The sequence below is a fragment of the Canis aureus genome, chromosome 27 (assembly GCF_053574225.1).
Source record: "Canis aureus isolate CA01 chromosome 27, VMU_Caureus_v.1.0, whole genome shotgun sequence".
NCBI classification, from domain to species: domain Eukaryota; kingdom Metazoa; phylum Chordata; class Mammalia; order Carnivora; family Canidae; genus Canis; species Canis aureus.
In genome coordinates this window covers 38,388,530-38,413,493 of record NC_135637.1, presented here as the reverse complement: position 1 = coordinate 38,413,493, position 24,964 = coordinate 38,388,530, and the positions used below count along the sequence as shown (strand labels likewise).

The following is a 24,964-nucleotide window of genomic DNA, read 5'->3' as shown; positions in this document are numbered from 1 at the left end:
CCCCAACAGCCGGCGCGGCTTGGCGGAGTCAGCCCCGCGCCCACGCGGGCTGCCGGGGGACGCCAGCGGCCCCTCCGCCTCCGCCGCCCCGAGCGCCCCGAGCGCCCCGAGGCCCGCCCCGCCCCGCCCCGCCAGAGCGCACGCGCGGCGCAGCGCCTCCTGGGGGCTCGCGCGCAGGCCGGAAGCGCCCTCGGGCCCGCCCCCGCCCGCCGGAGCCGGAAGTCGCGCCCGGGCCGCCCGCCCGTCGCCCTCCGCGGGCCGCGCCGCACCATGCTCCGCGGCCGCCCGCGCCTGCCCCCGGTGTCCGTGGCGCCGGTCGCGGCCCTGGCGGTGGCGCTGCTGTCGTCGCTGTCGCGCTGCTCCCTCCTGGAGCCCGACGACCCCGCGGCCTCGGCGCTCAGCCCCTACTTCGGCACCAAGACGCGCTACGAGGATGCCAACCCCGGGCTGCTGCGGGACCCCGAGGCGCCGCGGAGGGACCCCGCGCTGCTGCAGGACGCCTGCACCCCGGTGCAGCTGGTGGCGCTCATCCGCCACGGCACCCGCTACCCGACGGCCAAGCAGATCCGCAGGCTGCGGCAGCTGCACGGGCTGCTGCAGGCCCGGCGGGGCGCGGGCGGGGGCGCGGGCGGGGGCGCGGGCGGGGGCGCGGGCTCGGCGGGCGGCCGGGACCTGGGCGCCGCGCTGGCCGACTGGCCGCTGTGGTACGCGGACTGGATGGACGGGCAGCTGGTGGACAAGGGCCGGCAGGACATGCGGCGGCTGGCGCTGCGCCTGGCCGCCCTCTTCCCCGCTCTCTTCAGCCGCGAGAACTACGGCCGCCTGCAGCTGGTCACCAGCTCCAAGCACCGCTGCGTGGACAGCGGCGCCGCCTTCCTGCAGGGGCTGTGGCAGCACCTGCACCCCGGCCTGCCGCCGCCCGACGTCGCAGGTGACGCCTGACGCCGGGGCCTCGGCGCCCCCGCCCTGCCCCGAGCCCCCCGGGGGTGCGCGCTCGGCCCTAACCCAGGTGTGCCCCGGGGGTGCGCGCTCTTCCCTGCCCCAGGTGTGCCCCGGGGGTGCGCGCTCTTCCCTGCCCCAGGTGTGCCCGGGGGTGCGCGCTCTTCCCTGCCCCAGGTGTGCCCCGGGGGTGCGCGCTCTTCCCTGCCCCAGGTGTGCCCGGGGGTGCGCGCTCTTCCCTGCCCCAGGTGTGCCCCGGGGGTGCGCGCTCTTCCCTGCCCCAGGTGTGCCCCGGGGGTGCGCGCTCTTCCCTGCCCCAGGTGTGCCCGGGGGTGCGCGCTCTTCCCTGCCCCAGGTGTGCCCGGGGGTGCGCGCTCGGCCCTAACCCAGGTGTGCTCCAGGCCGCTCTGGGGCGCGCTCGGCCCTAACCCAGGTGTGCTCTGGGGCAGGATGGGGCGGGAGCCGCCGCGCGGTGGTCGCCTCTCCATCCCAGGCAGGCGCCAGCCCTGCCTTTCCTTCCGCCCTGGCAGCTGCTTCCAGGACTCTTCTTCTGCAGGCTTTGCTTCTCATGCTGTTTGGGTTTTTTTCACTTACCAACATTTTTTTTTTTTTTTTTTTAAATAACATGTTGGTTCTGGAGCCACATCCTGTTTTAGGAAGCTGCTCCCAAGCTTTCTCCACTGCTGGGCTGTTTTCCCTCTGTGTTGCTGTTGTGTGTGCTGTGAACTTACCCCCCCCCTTCCCCTCCCCCGTAGCTGTGGCTCACGGTCACCCGACTTTAATTTATTCCGTTACTTTTGCAGAATGGGAGAGATCATCTAGGGGGGGGGGGGGGCTCGTGTGCCACAGGTGGAGAAACAGCCCAAGAGTATACCCTCTTGACTGTCCCTGGTTACTTTGAGGAGCAGAGTCAGCCTGGAATCCATGTCCTCCCCCCACCCCATGGTGCGCCCTCCCCACCGCACAGAAAATGTGTCCTAGCCACGGATCCTAACACTAACAGACACTTAACGCCCGCTATGTGGCTTTGCGCCAGGCATGCCTAACATTTGTTTCCCTAAATCCTTGCCAAAGCCCTCTGACGTTGGTCATGTTTTCTCCCTGCCCAGCAGAGGGGATTGAGCCACAGAAACACTGGATGATCCTCCCAATTTCCTATGGCTTGGGATGGACCCAACCCTTAACTACAGCTTCTGTTCTCCTGTAATTCAGGAATAAGGATAAAAACATGTAACATGTTGGGATCCCTGGGTGGCGCAGCGGTTTGGCGCCTGCCTTTGGCCCAGGGCGCGATCCTGGAGACCCGGGATCGAATCCCACATCAGGCTCCCGGTGCATGGAGCCTGCTTCTCCCTCTGCCTGTGTTTCTGCCTCTCTCTCTCTCTCTGTGTGACTATCATAAATAAATTAAAAAAAAAAAACAAACAAAAAAACATGTAACATGTTTGTTCCAGAGAGAAGAGCAAGTGTTACTATTTTGTTGCCCATTTCTAAGATCAGAGATGGAGTGAGACATTGTTGAGCCTTAAACCCAAGTGAAGAGTGAATTAGAAGTAGCCTGGGTTGTCCTTTGTCCCGTAGCATCCTCACGTACCCGGTGTAGCTGCTCCAGGAGGCCTTTCTGCTGAATGTGTGTCATGTTCCTGCTACGTGGGTCATTCTCTTGGCTGACTTCTGTTTAGTCACTTGTTGTGCTTTGTAGTGATTAATAGAAGTGAAAATCTCCCGCGAGTTAAGTTACGTGACCGTTCAAAGCAAAATGCATTTCATTATAGTACAGTATGTATAGTGTAGGCCAGAAAGGGGCTACTGGCCCTCCTGGGATGAGGTCATAGAGGTTGAGCCCTTTGCCTGGCTACTTTATTATCTATAAACTGTCGTTTTGCCTCTTGTGCACCCCTGGCTTTCAAGGGAGGCCATTGAATTAGATTTTGTATTCTTCCAGCAACTCAGGACAGTACCTTTGTTTCTGTTTGAAGAGCAGCAGTAATGAGTTCACAGCAAGGATGAAAAATCCAGATCCACCTGGGAAATTGTTTTTTGAGGCCACAGAGAAATGATAAAAGTCCCTTATTTTCCAAGTCAAGGTGTTTTATAAACTATAATCCAGTTGGCAGTGACCGTGGGCAGAGTTCTCCGTTTCAGGAGATCCTGAAATGGAGACACATACGTAAATATAAATGTGTTTTTTCACCCCTACATCCAAAGCAAAATGGTGTAACTGACTTGGTTTTCTCATTTTGTATATAGAAGTAGTGTTCTTGGTGTTCTTTTCGTGGTAAATTATCAGAGAAATGATTGGAACCGATGAGTTTTGAACATGACTGAAGAAACTTAAAAAGGCCCCCTGGTAGTTGAGGCATGATTGCGGATACTTTTATAATACATATATTTGCTGCCAAGTTGGGGAAATAATAGGACTTAGTAATTCTAAATAGAAAGTGTCTGGGAGCTTTAGTTATAAATCAAAAACAGAAGCACCAACCAGCACCAAATACAGGAGACCTGAAGCGTCCATGTGTTTGTGCTGTTGTCAGTAGTTTTTGTCCAAAGCAGAGTCTTTTGTAAAGTAACACAGCATTGGAAAAGTTAAAGAGAAAATAAAACACACTGTGTAGACTTTGCTTAGAGTAGAAAAACATTTGATCTGCTGAATTAGTCTTTCACGGTGTAATGAGGAGCTTTGCTACATGGCAGAAACAGTACTTACAACACATTTCTGCACTTCTTAGGATTTTCATGCTAATTATTTTTGCCTTAAGAAACTATTTCAACCACCTTTTTTTTTTCACTGTGTAGTGTAGCAGTAACATATTATCTCCAATTCTCTGTTTCTTTAGTTTTTTTCTAGGATATAAACCCATGAATTAGTCATTACAAATGGGGAATAGCTTTGCCCTGTCTTTTGTGATCAGCGTGTGCGTATTTCAGACACACCAATAAACAGATTTTGTGTTCCTTTTCACACTTGAAGCAAAATTTTCAGTAATCCGAAATTATCAATTGTATTGATGGTATATATAATATATGTATATATATCTGTTCATATATATGTATATATAAACAAAATATTGTTCTCTTTCAGACATGGAATGTGGACCTCCAAGAATTAATGATAAACTAATGAGGTTCTTTGATCATTGTGAGAAGTTTTTAACTGAAGTGGAAAAGAATGCTACGGCTCTTTATCATGTAGAAGCTTTCAAAACTGGACCAGAAATGCAGAACATTTTAAAAAAGGTTGCTGCTACTTTGCAAGTGCCAGTCCACAGTTTAAATGCAGGTAATGTGTGCATTTGTTTTTCATTTGAACTTTGAGATAATTTAAATGGTTCTTGAACTCTGGAGAAAAAATATGGAAGTATAAAATAATTCTTTTTAAAGGTTCACAGTTGATTTTATGTTAAGAAAAGAGTATGTTCTCGATTGAGAAAATTGTGTATCTCATGCTTACTGTTTTTAGATTCATATTCTTTGAGCTTTATGTAAATTAAGGTACAAGATTCCTTCTATATATATCATGAAATTTTTTTTGAGGGGAGAGGTATATAAATCTTCAACTCTAAGCATTATTTATATAAAAGACATTTTTTTGAATTATTACCCCATAAAATGATAAAAGTGGGAAATTACATAAAATTCTTTAGCTTTGAAGCTGATCAGAAATGTGAACCTGTTAATGTTTTGAGATGGGGTATTAGAAAGTGAAAAGCAAAGTAGTGTATTACATTTATTTGAGGCTTTTAAGCCTAGAGATACTAAAAAAAATTAGCATTTGTGTCTGTCAAAAGGTATTGCGATGGACGGGCTACCTGTTGCAATTTGTCAATCAACCCCATACACTGGAGAGTGAAAGGGGGCATTGTTAATAATTGTGCTGGGATATCAGGTGGAAAAGCCAGGTTCATATGCTCACCTACCAATAGGAAATTGAGAAAAAATAATGAGGGCAGCCCTGGTGGTACAGCGGTTTAGCGCCGCCTGCAGCCCAGGGCGCAATCCTGGGTCCCGGGATCAAGTCCCACGTCGGGCTCCCTGCATGGAGCCTGCTTCTCCCTCTGCCTGTGTCTCTGCCTCTCTCTCTCTCTTTCTCTGTGTATCTCTCATGAATAAATAAATAAAATCTTAAAAAAAAGAGAGAGAAAAAATGAGATTTTTCTCTGATTTCTAAGAATTTATAATTTGTACAGCAAATGTTGACAAACATACATACAAATTTTGGGTTTCTTATATTGAGAGTAAATTTCCAAAAGTCTAGAAGTAGGAGATGTAGGGAAAACAATAGACTAGAATCATGGATTTTGAATGCTTTATAAACATCAAAAAAGTGAAGATACCTGGACTAGCATCTAAAATTGAGGACGTCTGGGTGGCTCAGCAGTTGAGCATCTGTCTTTGGCTCTGGGTATGATCCTGGGGTCCCTGCATGGAGCCTGCTTCTCCCTCTGCCTATGTCTCTGCCTCTCTCTCTGTGTGTCTCTCATGAATAAATAAATATAAAAATCTTTAAAAAAAAGTAAATAAAATTGAATTTTTTTCTTTCCCCAAAATGGCTAAACATTGTGATCACCTACAGAGCTTTATTTTATTATTTTTATTTTTATTTTATTTTTTACCAATAAAGCTTTAAAAACTGTTTATTTTAGGGTCACCTGGCTGCTCATTTGGTAAGGCCTGTGGTTCTTGATATCAGGGTTGTGAGTCCACATTGGGTGTGGAGATGACTTAAAAATAAAATCTTTTTAAAAAGTTATTTATTTTAATGTGAAGTAATTTAAGCCTGTAGATAATAATAAAAGCTGATAATGAATGTTGATATACCCATAACTCAGTTTTATCAAATTTTCACATGCAGCAGTTAGTTGGTTTAAATGAGTTGAAGTCCCTTGGTCCCTCTCTGGGACTTATTCCTCATCTTTTCTTCCCAGCAGTAGCTGTTGTCATGAATTGGGCATTTAAGTCATCCCATGCCAGCTTTAATATTTATGTTTCTACACATAATTGGGTTATTGTTTTGCAGGTTTTAAAACTTTTATGAAAGATGTCAAACTATGATATCAGTCTGAAATTTGATTTTAATTCAGCTTTTTATTTTTTTATTTAATGTGTGTGATTCTAGTGCTACATTTTAAACTTTATTTACAGAATTCCATTATATAGCTATATTAGTATCTGGCTATTATTTGGTTAGTGACTGGTTAGATGTTGAAAATTTTTTAAGACATAATTTTTAGTCACTGATGGGGTAGCTGAGAGTGGCTTCTTTTTGGAGGCAAAATAAGCATCGTGGTTATAATCATGTTCTGCAATTGGACTGTTTGTGTTTGAATCTTGACACTGTTGTACTACTAACTCTGTGGTCTTTACAAGTTCAGTACTATCCATAGGCCATAGTGTTTTGTTTTTTTCTGTAAAATGGGTATAGGAATAGTACCTTTCTTTTAGGATTATTGCAAGGATTATATGAGATTAATTCATGCAAAGTGTTAGGACAATGCCTGGCGGAGGAATTTCTCAAAACTATTGTAGCTATTTAAGTACTTTTTTTTTTAATGTGGAGGGATGACGATGTATGTATTTTCTATAACTCATTTTTACTCGGTAGTATATCTGTCTTACGTAGCTCTGTCTCGTTCTTTTGAAATCTATGTGATTTCATAGGATATGTGATTCTGTTTCTAAGTCAATGATAGTTAAAAATGTACTGAACCCATCGGATTTTACTGGTAGGGGGGTTGGAGCCAAAACAATGCAAATTTTTTTGTAGCAAATCATTTTCCTACTGAGGTTTTTCTTAGATTTTCACCCTTTCAAATGATGGTTCAGTGAACATTTTTATAGTCTTGATTTTTGATCTCAAGAATTTATAAGGTGAATAACTGTGGATGGAATTATTGGGCTAAGGACAATGAATATTTTACACTTTGACATGTCCTTCCAAATTCTTCTCTGAAAGTGTAGGAATTAATATAAACAATATGTGAGAATGCCTGTTTTCCCCTTCTCTTATCCAACAGTGATTGTTAGTCGTTTTGATTTTTGCCAATTTGATTAATGAAAAATGATATCCAGCTTTTGTTTGCATTTCTTTGGTTACTTGTGAAGATAAGCATGTCTCCCTATGTGTGCTAGCTACTTGCATTCCTTCTTCGGTTTGCCTCCTTCTTATCTTGTCCATTTCTTAGATTATTTTTATGTTTTTCATACTGTTCTTAGGGACTCTTTATGTGTTATATTAATTATATAACCTTTAATTTTGCTTGACAAAGTATAAATCCTTTGCTTATTGTATGTTGCTAACAGTTTTCTCTTAATTTGTTGCTCACTTTTTAAGTCTGTTTATGGTGCTGTTGATTGTACCCGTTGCGTGTTTATATGGCCACGTCTGTCATCATCGTGGCTGTTCAATGCTGTATTCTGCCTAGGAATCCTCTTACCCAAGATTTTTATATTTTCCCATGTCCTCCTTTATTTTATTTTAGTTTTTTTACACTTAAATCTCTGAAATAACTAAAATAACCAGAGGTTCTAAAAAACTGCCCAGAAAGTCAACATGATCATAATAGACGGGTCAGGGCGGTAACTCCTCATGAGAGACCGTCTGTCCTTCCTATTTTGTAGATGGGAGGATTGAGACCCGAGAGGCTGGAGTCAGTTGCTCAGGATGATTAGTGGCAGAGTTAGGTCTCATCGCCTGTAGTCCTTACGTGTTTTTGGTGAAATTTTTCTGTCAGCTCCCATCCAGTTAAAGAATAGACCATTAGGATTGGCGTTCATAGTTTCAGAACTAGAACTTGGCGTGTGAATGAGTCAGGTTCTTTCGCAAACATACATCCATGGGGCTTGGAAGTCACTATATCCTATTAGGTATTAGGATTATCCACCCTTTTGTTTATACGAACTAAGTTTTTAAATGGCTTTTACTTGTATCCTCAAGTATTCCTGTTGTACTATATACTGCTTAGGGGAGTTCTTTAAACTCAAGCCTGGTTCCTTGGGAACGAGGCAAGACACTGACGTTAAGGAGAAAGCAAAGCACAGGAGGCAGCCCCGCAGCGACCTCGACAGTTTTGTCCGCAGCTTGCCTCTGGCCAGAGAGCGCGGCCGTGCGCCACTGCCCCGCCAGCTCCCCTAGCCCAGGCTCCTGGGGCCCCGCCCGTCTCTGCAAACCCGGTAGCTAAAAGCACTATAATCAGCTCATTCGCAGTGTGAAAATCCCAGGGAACTTCTGAAATCTGCTGCCTGGCTGAGCAACAAGTTTGAAAAACGGATGCTGTTAGCACGTGCTTTCCCCAGTGGGGTTTTTCCCTCTTTGTTTCTCTCCCTCTTGACCCTTGGTTTCTCCGTCTTCCTGTCCCAGCTTGACTCTGCCCCTGCCACCGGCTGCAGTCTTCTCGCGTTCCTGTGTCCCCTCTCTACTCCTTCCGCACAGTTAGAACACGAAGTGCTGTGTGGTTGAGAGAGCTGTTGGTTACTGCTCATTTTCGAGATGGGGACTGAAAGCTTCCCCACCTTTCTCTTCCCTCCTCCAGCCCTCCAAAAGGGAGAAATTCAGGTTGCGTTTAGCGAGTTCTTCGGTTGAACTTTTCGTTGGGTTTGGTAGGCAACCGTGCTCTTAACAAACACATTACTTTTGAAACCAGAACAATGGTAGTTACCAGTTAACTTAGTTTCATTGGACTGAAATCTGTGCCTCCGCATGGTTTCTTCCTGGCCGTCCTAGATCCTCCTGTTCAGGCTGTATACACAGCGAGTCTTCATTCTTTGGTTAGGAAAAAGCGGAATCATCTTTTCTCGGTGCTCAGCCTGCCTGGGTCCTTGGACTGTGCTGCACGTGGCATTCTGTGGGTATTTAGCCTTTGGAGGATTACAGAGAACAGTGACTCACAAACTTTACCTTTCTCTTTTCCCCCCCAGATTTAATTCAGGTAGCTTTTTTCACCTGTTCATTTGACCTGGCAATTAAAGGTGTTAAATCTCCTTGGTGTGATGTTTTTGACATAGATGACGCAAAGGTAAGTATTACTATTGCAGTTTCTTTGGTTGTTTTTTGTGGGTTTTTTTTTTTTTTTTTTGGCATGATTTTTGTTGTTGTTATTTGAAGCAGTTTTTAAAAAAAATAACCAGAGCAGAGAACATGGACTGTCTTTGACTAACGTGTAACTCTCCTTGCATAGGGGTAAATTGTTGAGATGCGGTCAGATGGGGTGCTTCTAAATAGTTTGGGTTCAGAAAATTCTGGAAAACATTTTTCCATGGCGATTTGATTTCTAGGTCCACCCAGTCAAAACCCTATTTTCCCCATTAGATTGTATTGCTGGAAAGGATTGTAGAGCTCTTAAAATCCAAATTCTTCTTTTTATAGGAAGCCAGAGCTCAGAGAGGACGAATGGTTTCTCAGATACGTAACTTGTTTTTTTTAAATAGTTTTTGTGATAAACTGAGCCCCGTGTTCTATTCCTCTACAGTTTGTCTGCCTGCCTCATATTTCCTTTTTTCCCTCTTCAGTCATATTACTTCTTTTAGAGTCTAGACAGAGAAGGCCAGAGGCCTCAGATGACCTTAAGGCAGGCAAATTCTGGTCATTTCCGGGATGTGGGGAGCCAGAGAGGTAGGGTCGGGGAGCGTCCATTGTCTTCCTGAGCACCGAGGATAGCAGCATTGAATAGAATCCTGGTGTCTGTAGGGAGCATTCAGGAATGTGGACTTTTGAAACTTCAGTCATCTCTTGCATACGTATGAAACGGTCAGTATTCCACATGAAAATCAATGATTAACTTCAAAACTTAACATCAAGTTCTTAAAAGAAGTGTACTTCCTGTTTGCCAGATACAGTCAGGCTTGCAGGCCGAGGGCTAATGTACTATTTGAGGGTAAACAAGTGCTTTATTTCGTTGCTCAAAGACCAAAGTGACCACAACCAGGTGGTTTGACCAAAGGTGGTTTTGTGTGTTCCTGTGCTCAGGTGGGAATGGGACTCAGCAGGTAAGCTGGAAGAAGAGGACAGGACCCTCAGTGGACGACCGCTCTCAGTCACTGAGCCCCAGGGGTAACGGTGCATGGTATTTCCTCTGTCTGCTGCTCCCCTCTGACTGCCCCAGCCCATCACTTAGAAACCTCCTGACCACAGAATTAGTAATTATGCCAGTATAGGTGTAGACTGAAACTTGGGGTCACCATCCACATGGGTCAAATTACTCACCTCCCTTGTCTCCCCACCCAGATTACTCTAGGGGAAAAAAGTTGGTAGAGTACCTTGCTGATGCGTGCTGGCAAGGGAAATTCACGTCTTAGCAGAACAACAACTTCGTTTGCCCAGGTTCCTGCCGTTGGTGGAATGTCTGGCCCGTGCTCCCCTGACCTCCGCTCTCTGCCCCGCTGTTCGGAGCAGCTCTGGCCAGGTGGTCTCTTGCAAGTACCGACAGCTTCTGATTCAAGCGCAAGCTGCTTTCCTTGTGCTGAGGACTCACCCCTCACATCCAAGCCGACTTCCCTTTGCTCGTCCTCTTTTTTTTAAATCACTCTGACCTCTGCTTCTATGGTTATAGCTCCTACTCTGACCGTCCTTCCTAACTCCTTCTTATAAGGATCTTTTTGGTTACATTAGCACATCTAAGTAGCCCAGAATAATTTTTCTCATCTTACTATCCTTTTTTTTTTTTTTAATGAACATGTATTACTTTTTTTTTTTTTTAAATTTTTATTTGTTTATGATAGTCACAGAGAGAGAGAGAGAGAGAGAGAGAGCGAGGCAGAGACATAGGCAGAGGGAGAAGCAGGCTCCATGCACCGGAAGCCTGATGTGGGATTCGATCCCGGGTCTCCAGGATCGCGCCCTGGGCCAAAGGCAGGCGCCAAACCGCTGCACCACCCAGGGATCCCTCATCTTACTATCCTTAATCACACTGGCAAATTCCCTTTTGTCATGAAAGAGAACATATTCATAGGTTCTAGAGATAAGGATGTAGACATTTGGGGGGGCATTTATTCTGTCTACCTCATGTATGTAATCTTTTTTTCTTTGCAGACATGAAAGCACTTCACCCTTGTATCTAAAAAATAACATTCTGCTACATAGATAAAATATAATTATATATATATGTAATAGTACAGTAATTGTCTAGTATATAGCCACTACTGAAGCTTTCACATTTGTCTTATTTAGAGGTTTTTTTTTTCCCTTTAAATTCAAGGTCTATTGAAGGATCACTCATTGTATTTACTTGTCACATGTCTTTTTAGTTTCCTTTAATCTAGAAAAGTACCCCAGCCTTTCTTTTCTCTTTTATACATTGCCTTTTGCAGACGTCCAGCACCACTCCCCCTGCCCTTTTTTTCTGCCAGAATGCCTTTGTGTTTGATTTTCAACTTTTGATTAGATTAAGGTTTCAGCATTTTTGATAAGAATGCTCTGTAAGTGATATGTCCTCCAGTGCATGTTTTTTTTGTCACATTATTGATGATGACTTGTGTGATCATTTGATTAAAGGGATACCTGGCAGATTTCTCCATTGTGGAGATACTTTTTTTCCTTTGTAAATAAAGAACTTCTTATGATCTGAAAATTTGAAATACATGTTTATTAAATTAATTGAATAAGAGCTTTCTTTATATATACAGAGAGCAAATAATTTTTATTTAAAAATACGAAGTTCTCTTTTGATTTATTTGTTTTCTGTGATTTTCTTTTTTAAAGATTTGACAGAAAATAAATTATGCGTAGAACTTTACACTGTGAAATAGGTTTATATACTGAAAAATTTACAGATGAAACAAAATGTCTGGGATTTGCTTTAAAATAATCCAGTGGTGATAGTGGAGGATAACTAAAATGGGATTGGCCAAATATTGATTATTATCGAAGTTGGATGATGGGTACACAGGGATTCATTACATTACTGTTCACTATTTTTCACATGTTTGAAATTGCTAATCAGGATATTTTTAAAAAATTGAAAATGAATAGACATTTATGAAATTCTGAGAATCCCAAAGATTATTAGATACCCGAAACCTTGTGAAATGCTGGACCATATGTGCCTTCATTAAGCAAATTTTGTTTGGGGCCTGCTTGGTGCTAGGCACTTGGTTGGAACTAAAGATTCTAACATAACATAGGCATTGTCTTCTAGGGAGTGAAAGACACAGATAACCCGCAGTAAGACAGTGGGATGGCTATAAGAGATATGAATAAGGTATAGGGATACATAAAGGAGAAAGTTGATGGCAGTCAACTTTTAGAAAAGAAATGACACATGAACTAGTACTTTTATGCTGGATAGTTTTTTGCAACTTTGTATATATTTTATACTGTAATGAGTATATCTTGATTTTCTGTCTCTTCTGGATTCAGTTTTGGTATTTAATATTTTCTTATAAAAATCATTCAGGTTTGAAGTACCTGGGTGACTCAGTGGGTTAAAAGTCTGACTTGATTTCCACTCAGGTCTTGATCTCAGGATTGTGAGCTCTGAGCTGGATGTGGAGCCTGCTTAAGATTAGATTCTCTTTCTCTCTCCCTCTGCCCCCATCCAGTTGCACGCTGTCTCTCACGCTCACTCTCTTTTTCTCCCTCAAAAAAAAAAAAAAAAAAAATTCAGGTTTTCAGATTTACTTATAGAGTTTAGTAGATTTATCTCACCATTTTTTTAAAAAAGATATATTTATTTTAGAGAGAATGTGTGCACGAGTGGCAGGGGGATGGAAAGGAGGGGGAGGAGAATTGCTAGCTGACTCCGTGCCCTGTGTGGGGCCTGACTCTGGGCTGGATCTCAGGACCCTGAGATCAAGACCTATGACCTGAACTGAAGGCAGACTGAGCTACCCAGGGGCTCCTATCTTGCAATTTTTTAAACAAAATATTTTCTCTCTGTATAGGAGATTATTTCCCCATTATTATTACTTGTGTATTTGTATTTTCTTTCTTTTTTTTTTCTTAAAGATTATTTACTAGAGAGAGCATGTGGTAACACAAGTGGGGGTGGGGGCAGAGGAAGAGGGAGAAGCAGGCGCTCCCTCCTGAGCAGAGCAGGATGCAGGGCTCTACCCTAGGACCCTGAGATCATGACCTGAGCTGAAGGCAGATGCTTAACTGACTGAGCCACCCACATGCCCTTGTATTTGTATTTTCATGGTTTTCTTCGTTACACTAATTTAGTGTTTACTGATTTTTAATTTTTTTACAAGTAATGATTTACCTTAACTGTAATGAAATCATGCCCTTTTTTTTTTTTTTTTTTTTTTTAAGATTTTATTTTTTCATGAGAGACCCAGAGAGAGAGGCAGAGACACAGGCTGCCTGCAGGGAACCTGATGCAGGACTCCATCCCAGGACCCTGGGATCACGCCCTGAGCCGAAGGCAGACAGTCAGCCACTGAACCACCCAAGTGTTCCAACACACTTTTTTTTGTACCTAGTTTTCAGCATTATGTTTTTTTAAAAAAATATATTTATTTGAGAAAGACAAAGGGAACACAAGCAGGGTGAGGGGCAGACAGAGAGGGAGAAGCAAGCTCCCTGCTCAGGGACTTAACTGAGTCACCCAGATGTCTCTCTTCAACATCATGTTTTTAAGATTCACCTATGATGCTGCATGTCACAGTAGTTAATGTATTTTCATTGCTGCATAGCATTCTATTTTATGAATTATCAGGGTTTTTTTCTTTAGTCCATTATCTTTTTGGTAGACATTTGGGCTGTTTGCAGTTTGGGGGTATTAACCTTATCATGTAGGTCTGTTGGGGCACACACAGACATTTCTGGAGGTCTGTGTCTGTGGTAGAGTTGCTGGATCACAGGTTATGTAGAACTTCAAATTTTACTGTTTTTGATGTTATACTAGCTTATGTTTCTTTCTTTCTTTTTTTTTTTTTTTTAAGATTTTATTTATTCATGAGAGACATAGAGAGAGGCAGAGGCAGAGGGAGAAGCAGGCTCCATGCAGGGAGCCCGATGTGGGACTTGATCCCGGGTCTCCAGGATCACACTCTGGGCTAAAAGCAGTGCTAAACCGCTGAGCCACCCGGGCTGCCCCGAGCTTATGTTTCTTATATTTTTTCCTTTGCTTTTTGGGATGCTCTGCTAGTCCTCTTTTCTAATTATTACTTACCTTTGGAGTTTAGCTTTTCTTGCTCCCTAGCCAGCCAGTCGGATGAGGTGCTATTCGGGGATGAGTAGCGTTTCTTCCATTTTAGAGCTGCTGTCCTCTGAGATCCTTGCAACATGGAATACCTGTCTGTCGCCTCCTAGTGTATCCCGTACAGTCTGGGGAGGCTCCCCTCTGGCTTCATTCTGAAGGTCTTGGTTTCAAACAAAAAATTGTTGATTTTGCTCCTCCAAGTGTACCCTGTGATAGAGTTTTGGAATATAGGTGATGTTTGGTGGGGTGAGGTCTGGAGTTGACGACCAAGAAAGAATTCTTGAGACATCTTTGGTACAAAAAGGTGGTTTTATTAAAGCTCTGGGACAGGACAGGGTTGTGAGGGGTGGCTGATGGTAGACTTGGAAGTTGAGGGAGGTTTTCAGAGAACTTTCATATGTAAAGAGGACCTGCTAGATACTAGAGGCCTTGCCTTTGTCAAGCTCAAGTGGTTTTTCCCTCTAACAAGGCATTACTGCTAAGACATTAAGTTGGGAGCTTTCGGGAGGACATTACACTCTCCCCGTCTCAGGTATTCGTCAGTGGGCTGCAGGTTACTAAGGATATTTAATTTTATTTGTATTTCCTTCTGCCTTTGTTTCCTGCATCAGTTATCATTACCAATTAAGGAAATTTATTTCTTGCTTACTGAAGCCTTCTATTTATTTAGTGTTTTTAAAATCAGGAATGTGTGTTGAATTTTGTCATCTAGGATGATGATTGTGGTTTTTCCTTCTTTAATCTTCCAACATAGTAAATTATGATAGTACATTTTCTAGTATTGAATCATGCTTGCATATTTTCTTTCTTAAGATAAATTTTTACATATTGCTTTTTCTCCTAGTTAGAGCTTACATTTCCTGTTCATGTGTTTCTAGCAATTTTTTATTAACTGCTGGACATTGTGAATATTATGTTGTTGAATGCCTAAATTTTTTTGCATTCCTTTAGTATATATATTTTTAAAGATTTCTTTTTTATTCATTTGTGAGAGAGAGAGAGAGAGAGAGCGCGCACAAGTAGGTGGGAGGAGCAGAGGGAGAGGGAAGCAAACACCCCACTGAGCAGGGAACCCCACATGGGGCCCAATCCAGGACCCTGAGATCAGACCTGAGCTGAAGGCAGACACTTAACCATCTGAGCCACCCAGACACCCCTGTTGCCTTCCTTTAAAGAGTTTTGAATTTTGTTTTATTTTGCAGTTAGTTTACTTTTGTGGGTCAGCTTGATCCTTTTGAGGTTTATTTCTGAGTTTCATAATCCAAATCAGACCCACAAAACCCTAATCCTTTATTCGTAAAAATGCCTTTACTATTCAAGTGTGACCCTTCTGGGGTCTGTATTGAAATTGTGGACGTCTGGGTGTCTACTGAAATTCTCCTACCTCAGTTGCTTGGAACTTGAATATCTCCCAGCTTTGTGATAGGTCTGGGATTCAACTTATTCACAACATTAGCAGCAGAATCAAGAGGACCCCAGGTTTCTGGAGCGGTTTTCCTGTGTAGCTTCCTCCTTCCCGGCACACTGCCCTGCTAATTCCAGCCCCTTAAGACTGCTTTCTGATTCCTCAACTCAGCAAGACTGCAGGATTCTGCACAGCATCCCCTTCCTCCACCCCCCACCCTTACCCTGATCGCCACCCCCTTCCTGTGCCACAGTTTTCCAATTGCCTCCAGGCAGAAACCTGGGGCAGTTGTAGGGTTTGTTTTGTTTCCCTTGTCTGCGTGATCTCAGTTCAGTGCTCATTACTCAGTGACTGAAAACATTTATTGTACATATTTTGTCCTGTTTTCTACTTGTTTATGTCTGGAGGGCATGCCTAATGTCAGTCACTCCATCCTGGCAGACGGTGCATTCTTTCAGTATACTGCTGAATTTTGGGGGGGGGGGGGTGGGCAGCGATGTATTTCACATTCAGTAAATCATGTTTACAGTGAGGTTGGCTTAGGGCCCGGGCTCATCTGCGCTGGTACTACTGGCCCCTGACGCTATTCCTTTTCCTGGAAGAGGGGTTAGAAGGTAGGGGGGATGTTTGTGTGAGCCACAGTTGAGAGGACAGGAATCGCAGTGCAGTGGGCTGCAGTTTCGCTCCTCGCGCCTTTCCTTTGTGCTTTCTCTGTTGGGTTTTGGGTACAGGCTTCCATCATCTCCCTAAAGTGAGTTAAGAAGCTCTCCATCCTCTCCTGTGCCCTGGAATGGTTTAAATATTAGGAACTAACTCTTCTTGAAGGTTGGGTAGAACTCCTACTTAAAACTGAGTATGTGTGGTGTCTTTCAGGTAGATCTTTGTCTCTGGTTATTTGGTATAGTCAGATTTTTCTGCATCAGTTTGAGTAATTTTAGATTTTCCTAGAAAAACTTATTTACATTTTCAAATTCTTTTAAGATAAAGTTTCAATAGTGTATGTGTGATTTTTTTTTTATTTTTTTATTTATCATAGTCACACACAGAGAGAGAGAGAGAGAGAGAGAGAGGCAGAGACACAGGCAGAGGGAGAAGCAGGCTCCATGCACCGGGAGCCCGACGTGGGATTCGATCGCGGGTCTCCAGGATCGTGCTCTGGGCCAAAGGCAGGCGCCAAACCGCTGCGCCACCCAGAGATCCCCAGCATGTGTGATTTTTAAAAAATCTTCAAGATTTAAAAAAAATTTTTTTAAATTTTTATTTACTTATTTAATTAATTTATTTGAGAAAGAGCAGAGCGAGGAGGAGAGAACGCGATTTGGTGGGCAGGGGCAGAGGGAGAGAGAGAAGCAGATTCCCCATGGAGTAGGGAACCCAGTGCGGAGCCCAGTCCCAGGATCCTGAGATCACAACCTGAACCCAAAACAGACACTTGGCCACTGAGCCCTTGCTCAGGTGCCCTTGCTCCTGCATTTAAACTTATGGCTTGTGGTTAGTTTCTCTAGGGGCTTCTTCGGGGAAGAATAACTCGTAATTACTGCAGAGCCTTGTACCTATTTTTATGTTTATTTTTATTTTTGTGTAAGCTCTGTACCCAACGTTGGGCTTGAACTCAACAATCCCAAGATCAAGAGTTCTCTTGATCTACCAACTGAGCCAGCCAGGCGCCCGCTTGTACCTCTTTTCATTGGTGTTTTAGTCCTCTAGTTTGGGTGTTTGACCATGTGATACATGAGTATGAAGTTTAACATTCAAAGAAAGTCTACCTTAATCACCAATTCCAATTCAAGACCTCTCCATAGAGATCAGTCCCTGTGATGTGTCTCTTTCAACATTTTTCTGTGCTATTTATAATCTATATCGTTCTTAGAACTATAAACAGTATAGTGTGTGTTGTGGGTATGCGTGTCTTGGTAATAAATGGTTTTATACTGTATTTGTTATTCTTAACCTGCCCTTCTCATGCAGTATGTCTTGGAGATCTTTCCACATTAGTACACGTAGATCTATGATATAGAAGTTTTAAATAACTACATAGTATTCCATAGTATGTGTATACCATAGTTTAATCAACCATTGAAACCAAATTTCGATATTTCCAGGAATCTCTTTTCTGCTCTATCTATAAGCGGTGCTGCTGTAAGACATTCTTAGACATTCTCTCGTAGGTTCATCTGTGACTATGACTTCATAAGAAATGGGCCATAGAAATGTGTGTTTTTATGGATCTCGCCAATTTGCCCATTAGAACATCTGTAGCAATATACATTCCTTTTCTATATCCTTGATCTAAATTATTATTGCAAAACTGGTACATGAATCAAAGCAACTTGTTTTCTGTCTAGTTTCTAGCTTTATAAAATTCTTAACAGTTCCCTATCCATTGCTAGTGTCTTTCCACGCTATAGTGAATATTCTTCTATTTGTATCTTTTTTCTGTATATTTTTTTGCTATCACTTCAATATAATTTTGGCAGAAAGAGGAAGTGAGCACATGTCTTTAAACCTCTGACAGTCCTGAACTGTCACGGATGCTGGATTATTGGCCATGAGTACTAACTTGCTCTTGCATGCCAGCCTCTACATTCCCACAGTTCAGATTTGTGTCTTATCCTAAATCTCTCTGTGTCATGGACCTTTGGGGCACTCTTAAAAGCAAATACAAACTTGATGAATGCTAAGATTCTACTGTACTTTGTGTAGAACGATAATTAAACAATGTAAACTTTCCTAGAATCATTATTAAATTAGGAATCTCAACATAAAGAAATGTAATACTAATGATTCTTGAAATCTTTATTTTTAGGTATTAGAATATTTAAATGACTTGAAGCAATATTGGAAAAGAGGCTATGGGTATACTATTAATAGTCGATCCAGCTGCACCCTGTTTCAGGATATCTTCCAGCACTTGGACAAAGCAATTGAACAGAAACAAAGGTAAAAACTTAAAAAATTTGTTTTTGATGTGTATTCTCTTGAGTGCCTAGTTAAGCTTCTGGAAGATGTTTTATAATGGGTGATTTAAAAAAAAATAAGTATTGCTTGTAATTTTTAAAATATTTTAATATAATCACTAAGCTTATGAACGAATTTGATGACATAATGTGAGTTATAAGATGTTTAAATCCTTCGTGCAACCCAGGAACTAGAGCATTACTAATAATTCCTATGTGCAGTGGTTCCTATTCCTGTCTCCTCTTGCCCCCTCTGCTCCTCATCCCATATAATTTGTTCCTCTCAAGTTGGTGGATATCATTGCTTTGCCTCTTTAAAGATTATTTTTATTATAAATGTATGTGTGCAAAAAGTATGTTTAGTTTTGCTCAGAGTCAGATGCTCATTGTCTTCTGGGACTGGATTTTCTTTTTTTCTTCCTTCAGTGTTACAGTTAACATTTTCATCATGCTGTATATACTATAAAGTCAAAAAATAGACATTTTTACTATAATACAATATTCAGTAATGTATGATACTCAGTAAAGAAGTACCACAGTTTATAGCATCTGGTCAGTGGACATTTGGGTAGTTTTTTTTTTTTTTTCTCTATTATAAATAGCGTAATTATACATGGCTTCTCGTAGGAATTGCAGAATGTTTTTATTTGGAATGAGGGTTTCTCATGGAAAAGCCTTTGTTAACATACTTTTCAAGGTTTAAAATAAAAAAAACTTTTCATAATTTAAACCTGTGATAGAACCTGAGCCCTATATTATTTGACAAATATGCTTCTGTGAAAGTTTATACATTCAAAATTAGAGACAAAAATGCTATAAAGATTAAGAGAGACTGAAGATTGTCTATTTGATTGTGTTTTCAGTATTATGTTTCTCATACATGTAGAGAGAATTTGTGTTTGTGTTTGTGTGTGTGTGTGTGTGTGTGTGTGTGTGAGACTCTAGTTTATGGAATTTTGTTGGGTTTGATGGGAGTTAGGAAAGAAAACTAGACTGAGTGCTCAGTTTCTGCTACCAGACACTTTGTGGGTAGAATAGTGAAAGCAGTTTCCATCTTTGAGGTAGGTATTAACTTCTTTCCTATTTAGTTTTATGAGTGGTTTATAACCTGTAGATTTTATAAGGTAACAGATTTTTGCTCTATCTGTTCATTGTTATTTATGCCATTGTTCAATGGCAAACTGAAAACTGTGTTGGAAAGGTTTTTAAATAATTTTTGTAAAAACTTAGTAAACAGTATTACTATTAGTAATATAATTAGTATTTACTATTATAATTTGATACCAGGTTTAAAGTTTAAGTAAGATGTTTATTATTGGTGTTTCAAAATGAGTATTTATGTACACTGGAAGCTATGAAACATTACAGAGAGAAGTTAAAGATGACCCAAATAAATGAAGAGATATACTATCTTTATGAATTGGAAAACAGGTCGATCATCTATAGACTGAATGCAATCCCTATTACAGTCTCAATAGGTCTCTTTATAGAAAATGAGAGGTTTATTCTAAAATTTATACAGAAATGCAAAGTACCTTGAAGAGCTGAAACAATTTTGAAAAAGAACAAAGCAACAAAAACTCATAAATATCTCACTTCAAAAGTTACTATAAAAACTATAGCCATAGAGAAATAAATCAGTGTCAATAACCAAGTCAGTAATAGACTCATATATAGTCAATTTTCGACAAAGATGCCAGGGGGTAATGCATTGGAAAAAAGGATACTCTTCAACAGATGGTGCTGGAACAATTGGATATCTGTATGTTAAAAAATGACACTTAGACGCTTACTTCCTGCTACACACAAAAATGGGTCATAGATTTAAATGTAAAATTGGAAATATTTTGGAAGAAAATGTAGGATCAGTGACCTAAATATAAGAGATAAAACTATGAAACTCCTAGAAGAAAACGGAATAAATCTTAATGATCTTGGATGAGGTCAAGATTTTGTAGCTAAAACACTCAAAAGCTTGATCCATCAAAAAATTTGATAAAATGGACTTCATCAAAACAAAACATTTTGCAGTTCTAAAAACACTATCTGGAAAATGAGAAGATAAGCCGTAGATGTGGAGAAAATATTTGCAAAATATACATATTTGATTAAGGATTTGAATCCAGAATGTATTAGAGACATTACATCTCAATAAAGAGACCAACCCAGTTTTTAAGAAGGGCCTGAGATTTTAACAGACAGTTAAGATAACTCTGGCAAATAAGCACGTGAAAAGACACTCCCCATTGTTAGGTATTAATATCACAGTGAAATGCCACCAGTATGCCCCCTAAACTGGGTGTGAAGTAATAGGAAAAATATATATTGATCTCTGCCCCAGATTCTTGACATAGGGCTCCTGAAACCATGTAATTTCCTGGGTGATCCGAATGTCTTTTGTTCTAATGAGGCAGCTTTGGGTGGGACCCTGTGAGAGCTCGTCACTGAGAGAGACCAAGCCATGATAGAAGCTTGGAATTTTCAGACCTGAGTCCCAATTTTTTGAGAAGGGAGGAGGACTGGAAATGGAGCTAATGATCAGTCCTGCCTTTGTGATGAAGATGTCATAAAATTCCAAAAAAGTTTGAGGTTTATGGCATTTCTGGGTTGATGTAGATAAACAAGTAGTGGTGCCGAGAGTGACTTGGCCTGAAGAGGGCGTGGAAGCTCTGTGCCCCGTTCCATGTACCTGGCCCTTCCCATCTCTTCCATGTGGACATTCTTCTGTGTCCTTCATATCCTTTTATAATAAACTGGTAAATGTGTTTCCCTGAGTTTTGTGATCTGCTCTGGCAAGTTAATAAACTGAGGAGGAGCTCGAGGGAACCTTTGATTTGTAGCCAAGTTGAACAGAAGTGCATAGCCTGGGACCTCCTCCTAGAGGAGGGTGAGTGGTGGACAGTCTCCTGGGACTGAGCCCTTCCTGGACTGTGACGCTGTCTAGGTACACAGTGTCAGAGGTGAGTTAAATGGCCGGATACCTAGCTGGTATCTCAGTGAATTGCTTGGTGCGGGGAAGATGCCCCACGTTTGGTGACCAGAAGTGGTATGAGTGTGGTAGAGTGGGAGAGTACAGCAGAAACACAGGAGGAAAAGGCTGGATGTTCTTCTTATTCACTGGCTAAAATTTAAATTAAAGCAAAAAAAAAAAAAAATAGATTGTCCTAATTGTTGGCAAGATGTATAGAAATTGGAAACCTTATATATACATTGCTGGTGGGAATGTAAAATTTATACAGCCATTTTGGAAAAGTTTGGCAGCTTCTTAAAAAGTCAAACATCTACCATATGACTTAGCAAATTTAGTTCTAAGTCCCTTACAGAAATGAAATACATGTCTACACAGACTTTTATGTGACTGTTTACTGTAGTATTATTCGTAATAGCTAAAGACTGAAAACAATTCAAATGTCCACCAGCTGATAAATGGATAAACACAATGTGGTATGTCCGTATGATAGGATACTACTCACTCGACGATGAAAAAGAATGAACTACTGACAGGTACAACAAAATGAATGACTTCACAAACATTATTCTAACTGAAAGAAGTTGGTTGCACTATACATTGAATGATTCTGTTTGTTTGAAATTTCTAGAAAAAGCCAAACTTTACAGTTGAAAGTTTTTTAATGGCTGCCTGGATCTGGATGTGGAAGCAGAGATTGACTCCAGATGGGTACCAGGAAGTTTTTAGGGCATAGAAGTGTCCCAAACTGGATTGTGAGGATTGCACACATAGCTGTTTCGAGTCAAACAATATAGGTATTTAGTAAAAGGAAAAAGGGGGTGGAAATGAAGTAATCTTTTGGCAAAAGTGGAAGTAATTTTTAAAGAATTTACTAATTCAGAAAAATAGAGTCTTTCATTAGAATTTTTTTTTGCAAGATGACTCTAAAATGTTTATGACATGTGATTACTAAAAATGTGTTTTAAAATTATTAGTTCACTTCTCTGCCTTAAATACATTGTAAAATAATTGAATATTTTTTTAAAAATTAGGGTTCTTGCAGTTACGTGGAGGTGATCAGGATTCCTATAAACAGGACAACTTCATTTTATTTTTTAAACAGAGTTTATTTTTTAGAGCACTTTCTGGTTCACAGCAAAACTGAGTAGAAGGTACAGAAATTGCCCACATACTCCTTGCCCCCACATGTGCACAGCCTTCCCCACTACCATGGTCTCATGCCAGAGTTCCTTTTTAAAAACAGTTTTGAGAAATAGTTCATACATCATAAAGTTAGTTCACCCTTCTAAACTGTATGATTCTGTGACTTTTTAGTACATTCAGAGTGGTGCAACCATCACCACTATTTTTTGAAGGATTGATTGATTGATTGATTTAGAGCATGTGTGAGCTGGGGGGGGGGGGGGCGAGAGAGAGACTCTCAAGCAGACTTCCCGCTCAGCGTGGAGCCTGATGTAGGGCTCTGTTGTACCACCCTAAGATCACGCCTTGAGCCAAAAATCAAAGAGTCAGTCACTTAACTGACTGAACCACCCAGGCTCCCCTCTCTAGGAAGTTTTATTTGTTTTTATCTTAAAGTAAGATTGTAGTTTTTAGCTTTTTTTTTTTTTAAAAGATTTTATTTATTTATTTGAGAGAGAGAGAGTGTGTGTGTGCTCAAGCATGAGTGGGGGAGAGGGGTGTAAAAGGAGGGAGAAGCAGACTCCCCTGCTGAGCAGGGAGCTGATGTGGGGCTTGATCCCAGGACCCTGAGATCATGAGCTGAGCTGAAGTCAGATGCTTATCTGACTGAGCCGCCCACTTAGCTTATCTTCTTATAATTTGCTTATCTCACAGATGAAACACAGAGGGGAAAATGCAACTAATTGATTGCTTCATTATATTAGGTAGCAGCTGACTCTCTATTCTTAGAAGCTAATGAAGCTAATTTTTGTGCATGGCTTGTGGAATCAGATGCAGTAATACAGAGGCAGTGTGATGCTGTAGGCAGATAATTGGACTTTAGTTTGGGTCCTGGTTCTGATTTATTGATGCTGCAGATTCCAACCTTGTGAAAGGAGTTGCGTGTCCTGACATACAGGATGGTTGTGATAATGAAATGAGATGATGTCTTTAAAGCACTTATATAATGAGATGCTTTCATCGGTAAGATGAGGAAAGTCTACTCCTTTTGGATGATTTCAACTTTGTGAATTGAAAAGATTCATTCGACAGTATTTTAAAACACCTGCTGATATATGTCAGGCAATGTTATAGGACCTGGAAATGGTGATGAGTAAGACCAGACTCATTGCACTTGTGACCTTTATTATCTAGAGAAAACAGAAATGCATATAAAAGCCCCAGGTAATTGTATAACTGTGTGAGATTGTGAGACCGTGTAAAACGTTAAAGGAAGGATGGTTTGACCTTGTACGACAGGAAGTCATCTTGTTTTCTACTGGTGGAAAGAGAATCCATAATTGTGAAGACAGTAGCAGGTGCTTTTCAGGGACGGGTTATCTCTATACTAAAAGACGGATGAGGTTTTGAAAAAGATTTGTGTAGCTGATTCAAGATTAAATCATCTTAAATAGATAAAGGAAGAAAGCGTTTTTAGAGACTTCTATTAGATTTCTGTCCAAAAACAGATTGATATGGATTTTATGAGCGGTGCTCAATTTAAGAGTACTTCTAAAGAAAACTGACATAGACTCAGCAAAGAGAATATAGTATAATTTTTAAAAATTAATAGACTTTGTTTTTCAAAGCAGTTTTAAGTACACACCAAAATTCTCGAGTTCCCGTGTACCATTCCCTCCTCTACCTACACAGCCTCCCTCAACAGTAATACCACACGCCCGTGTGGTAGAGTAAGATTGTAATAGTCTTTTATCTTTGTACTTTCTCTGATCTGTTCTATCAAAACATTAACCTTTTTTTCCTGTGACTCTTAAAATATTTCTTGTGTTTGGATTTAGAGTCTGTGAGTGTGTTTATATATGAGCAATATTTTGTCATTGCTGTTTGAGTGAAATGTCTTCACCTAATTCCAGAGTCCCCAGGTTACCCTTGCGCTCCCGTCCCTCCTCCACCCCACGCTGATGTGCTACTGTCTGCCTTGTTGTATTGATGTTAAAACAGAGATGCTCTTCAGTGTTTCTGAATATTTCTTCAGCATAGTTTTAAGAGCTTGGTTTTACTTTTCACAGAAATGTTAATTGGCAGCATTTTGGCTGAGTGTAACTGTGCTTTGAGTTCAGGGTCCTCGACTCTTATTAGGACCTTGAATTTTATTTTCCTTCTTGAACCATCACTAAAGTGATGGGATTAAAGTTTAAACCAGCGCATCTACTATTTAAGCAGATTTAAGCAGCTTTTGCCATTAGGCAGCTGTGATTAGAAAAGCAGATTGGAGGGCGTCTGGGTGACTCCTTCAGTGAAGCATCTGCCTTAGGCTCAGGTCATGATCCCAGGATTCTGGGATTGAGTCCCACATGGGGGCTCCCTGCTCAGCTAGGGGTCTGCTTTTCCTTCTGCCTCTCCCCCTGCTCGTGCTCTCTCACTCAAAGAA

General features: G+C 41.5%; 1 protein-coding gene across 1 annotated transcript in view; it reads left to right on the top strand.

Annotated features, from left to right (window-relative positions):
- The first annotated feature begins 233 nt into the window (after positions 1-233).
- The window catches only part of MINPP1 (multiple inositol-polyphosphate phosphatase 1), a 46,180-nt gene continuing 21,449 nt past the window's right edge, over positions 234-24,964 (top strand). The window contains exons 1-4 of the mRNA XM_077874859.1: positions 234-931; positions 4,025-4,222; positions 8,857-8,954; positions 18,290-18,423. Of these exons, the coding sequence (XP_077730985.1) occupies positions 271-931; positions 4,025-4,222; positions 8,857-8,954; positions 18,290-18,423 (1,091 nt within the window). The 5' untranslated portion in view covers positions 234-270. The remainder of the gene's footprint in view (positions 932-4,024; positions 4,223-8,856; positions 8,955-18,289; positions 18,424-24,964) is intronic.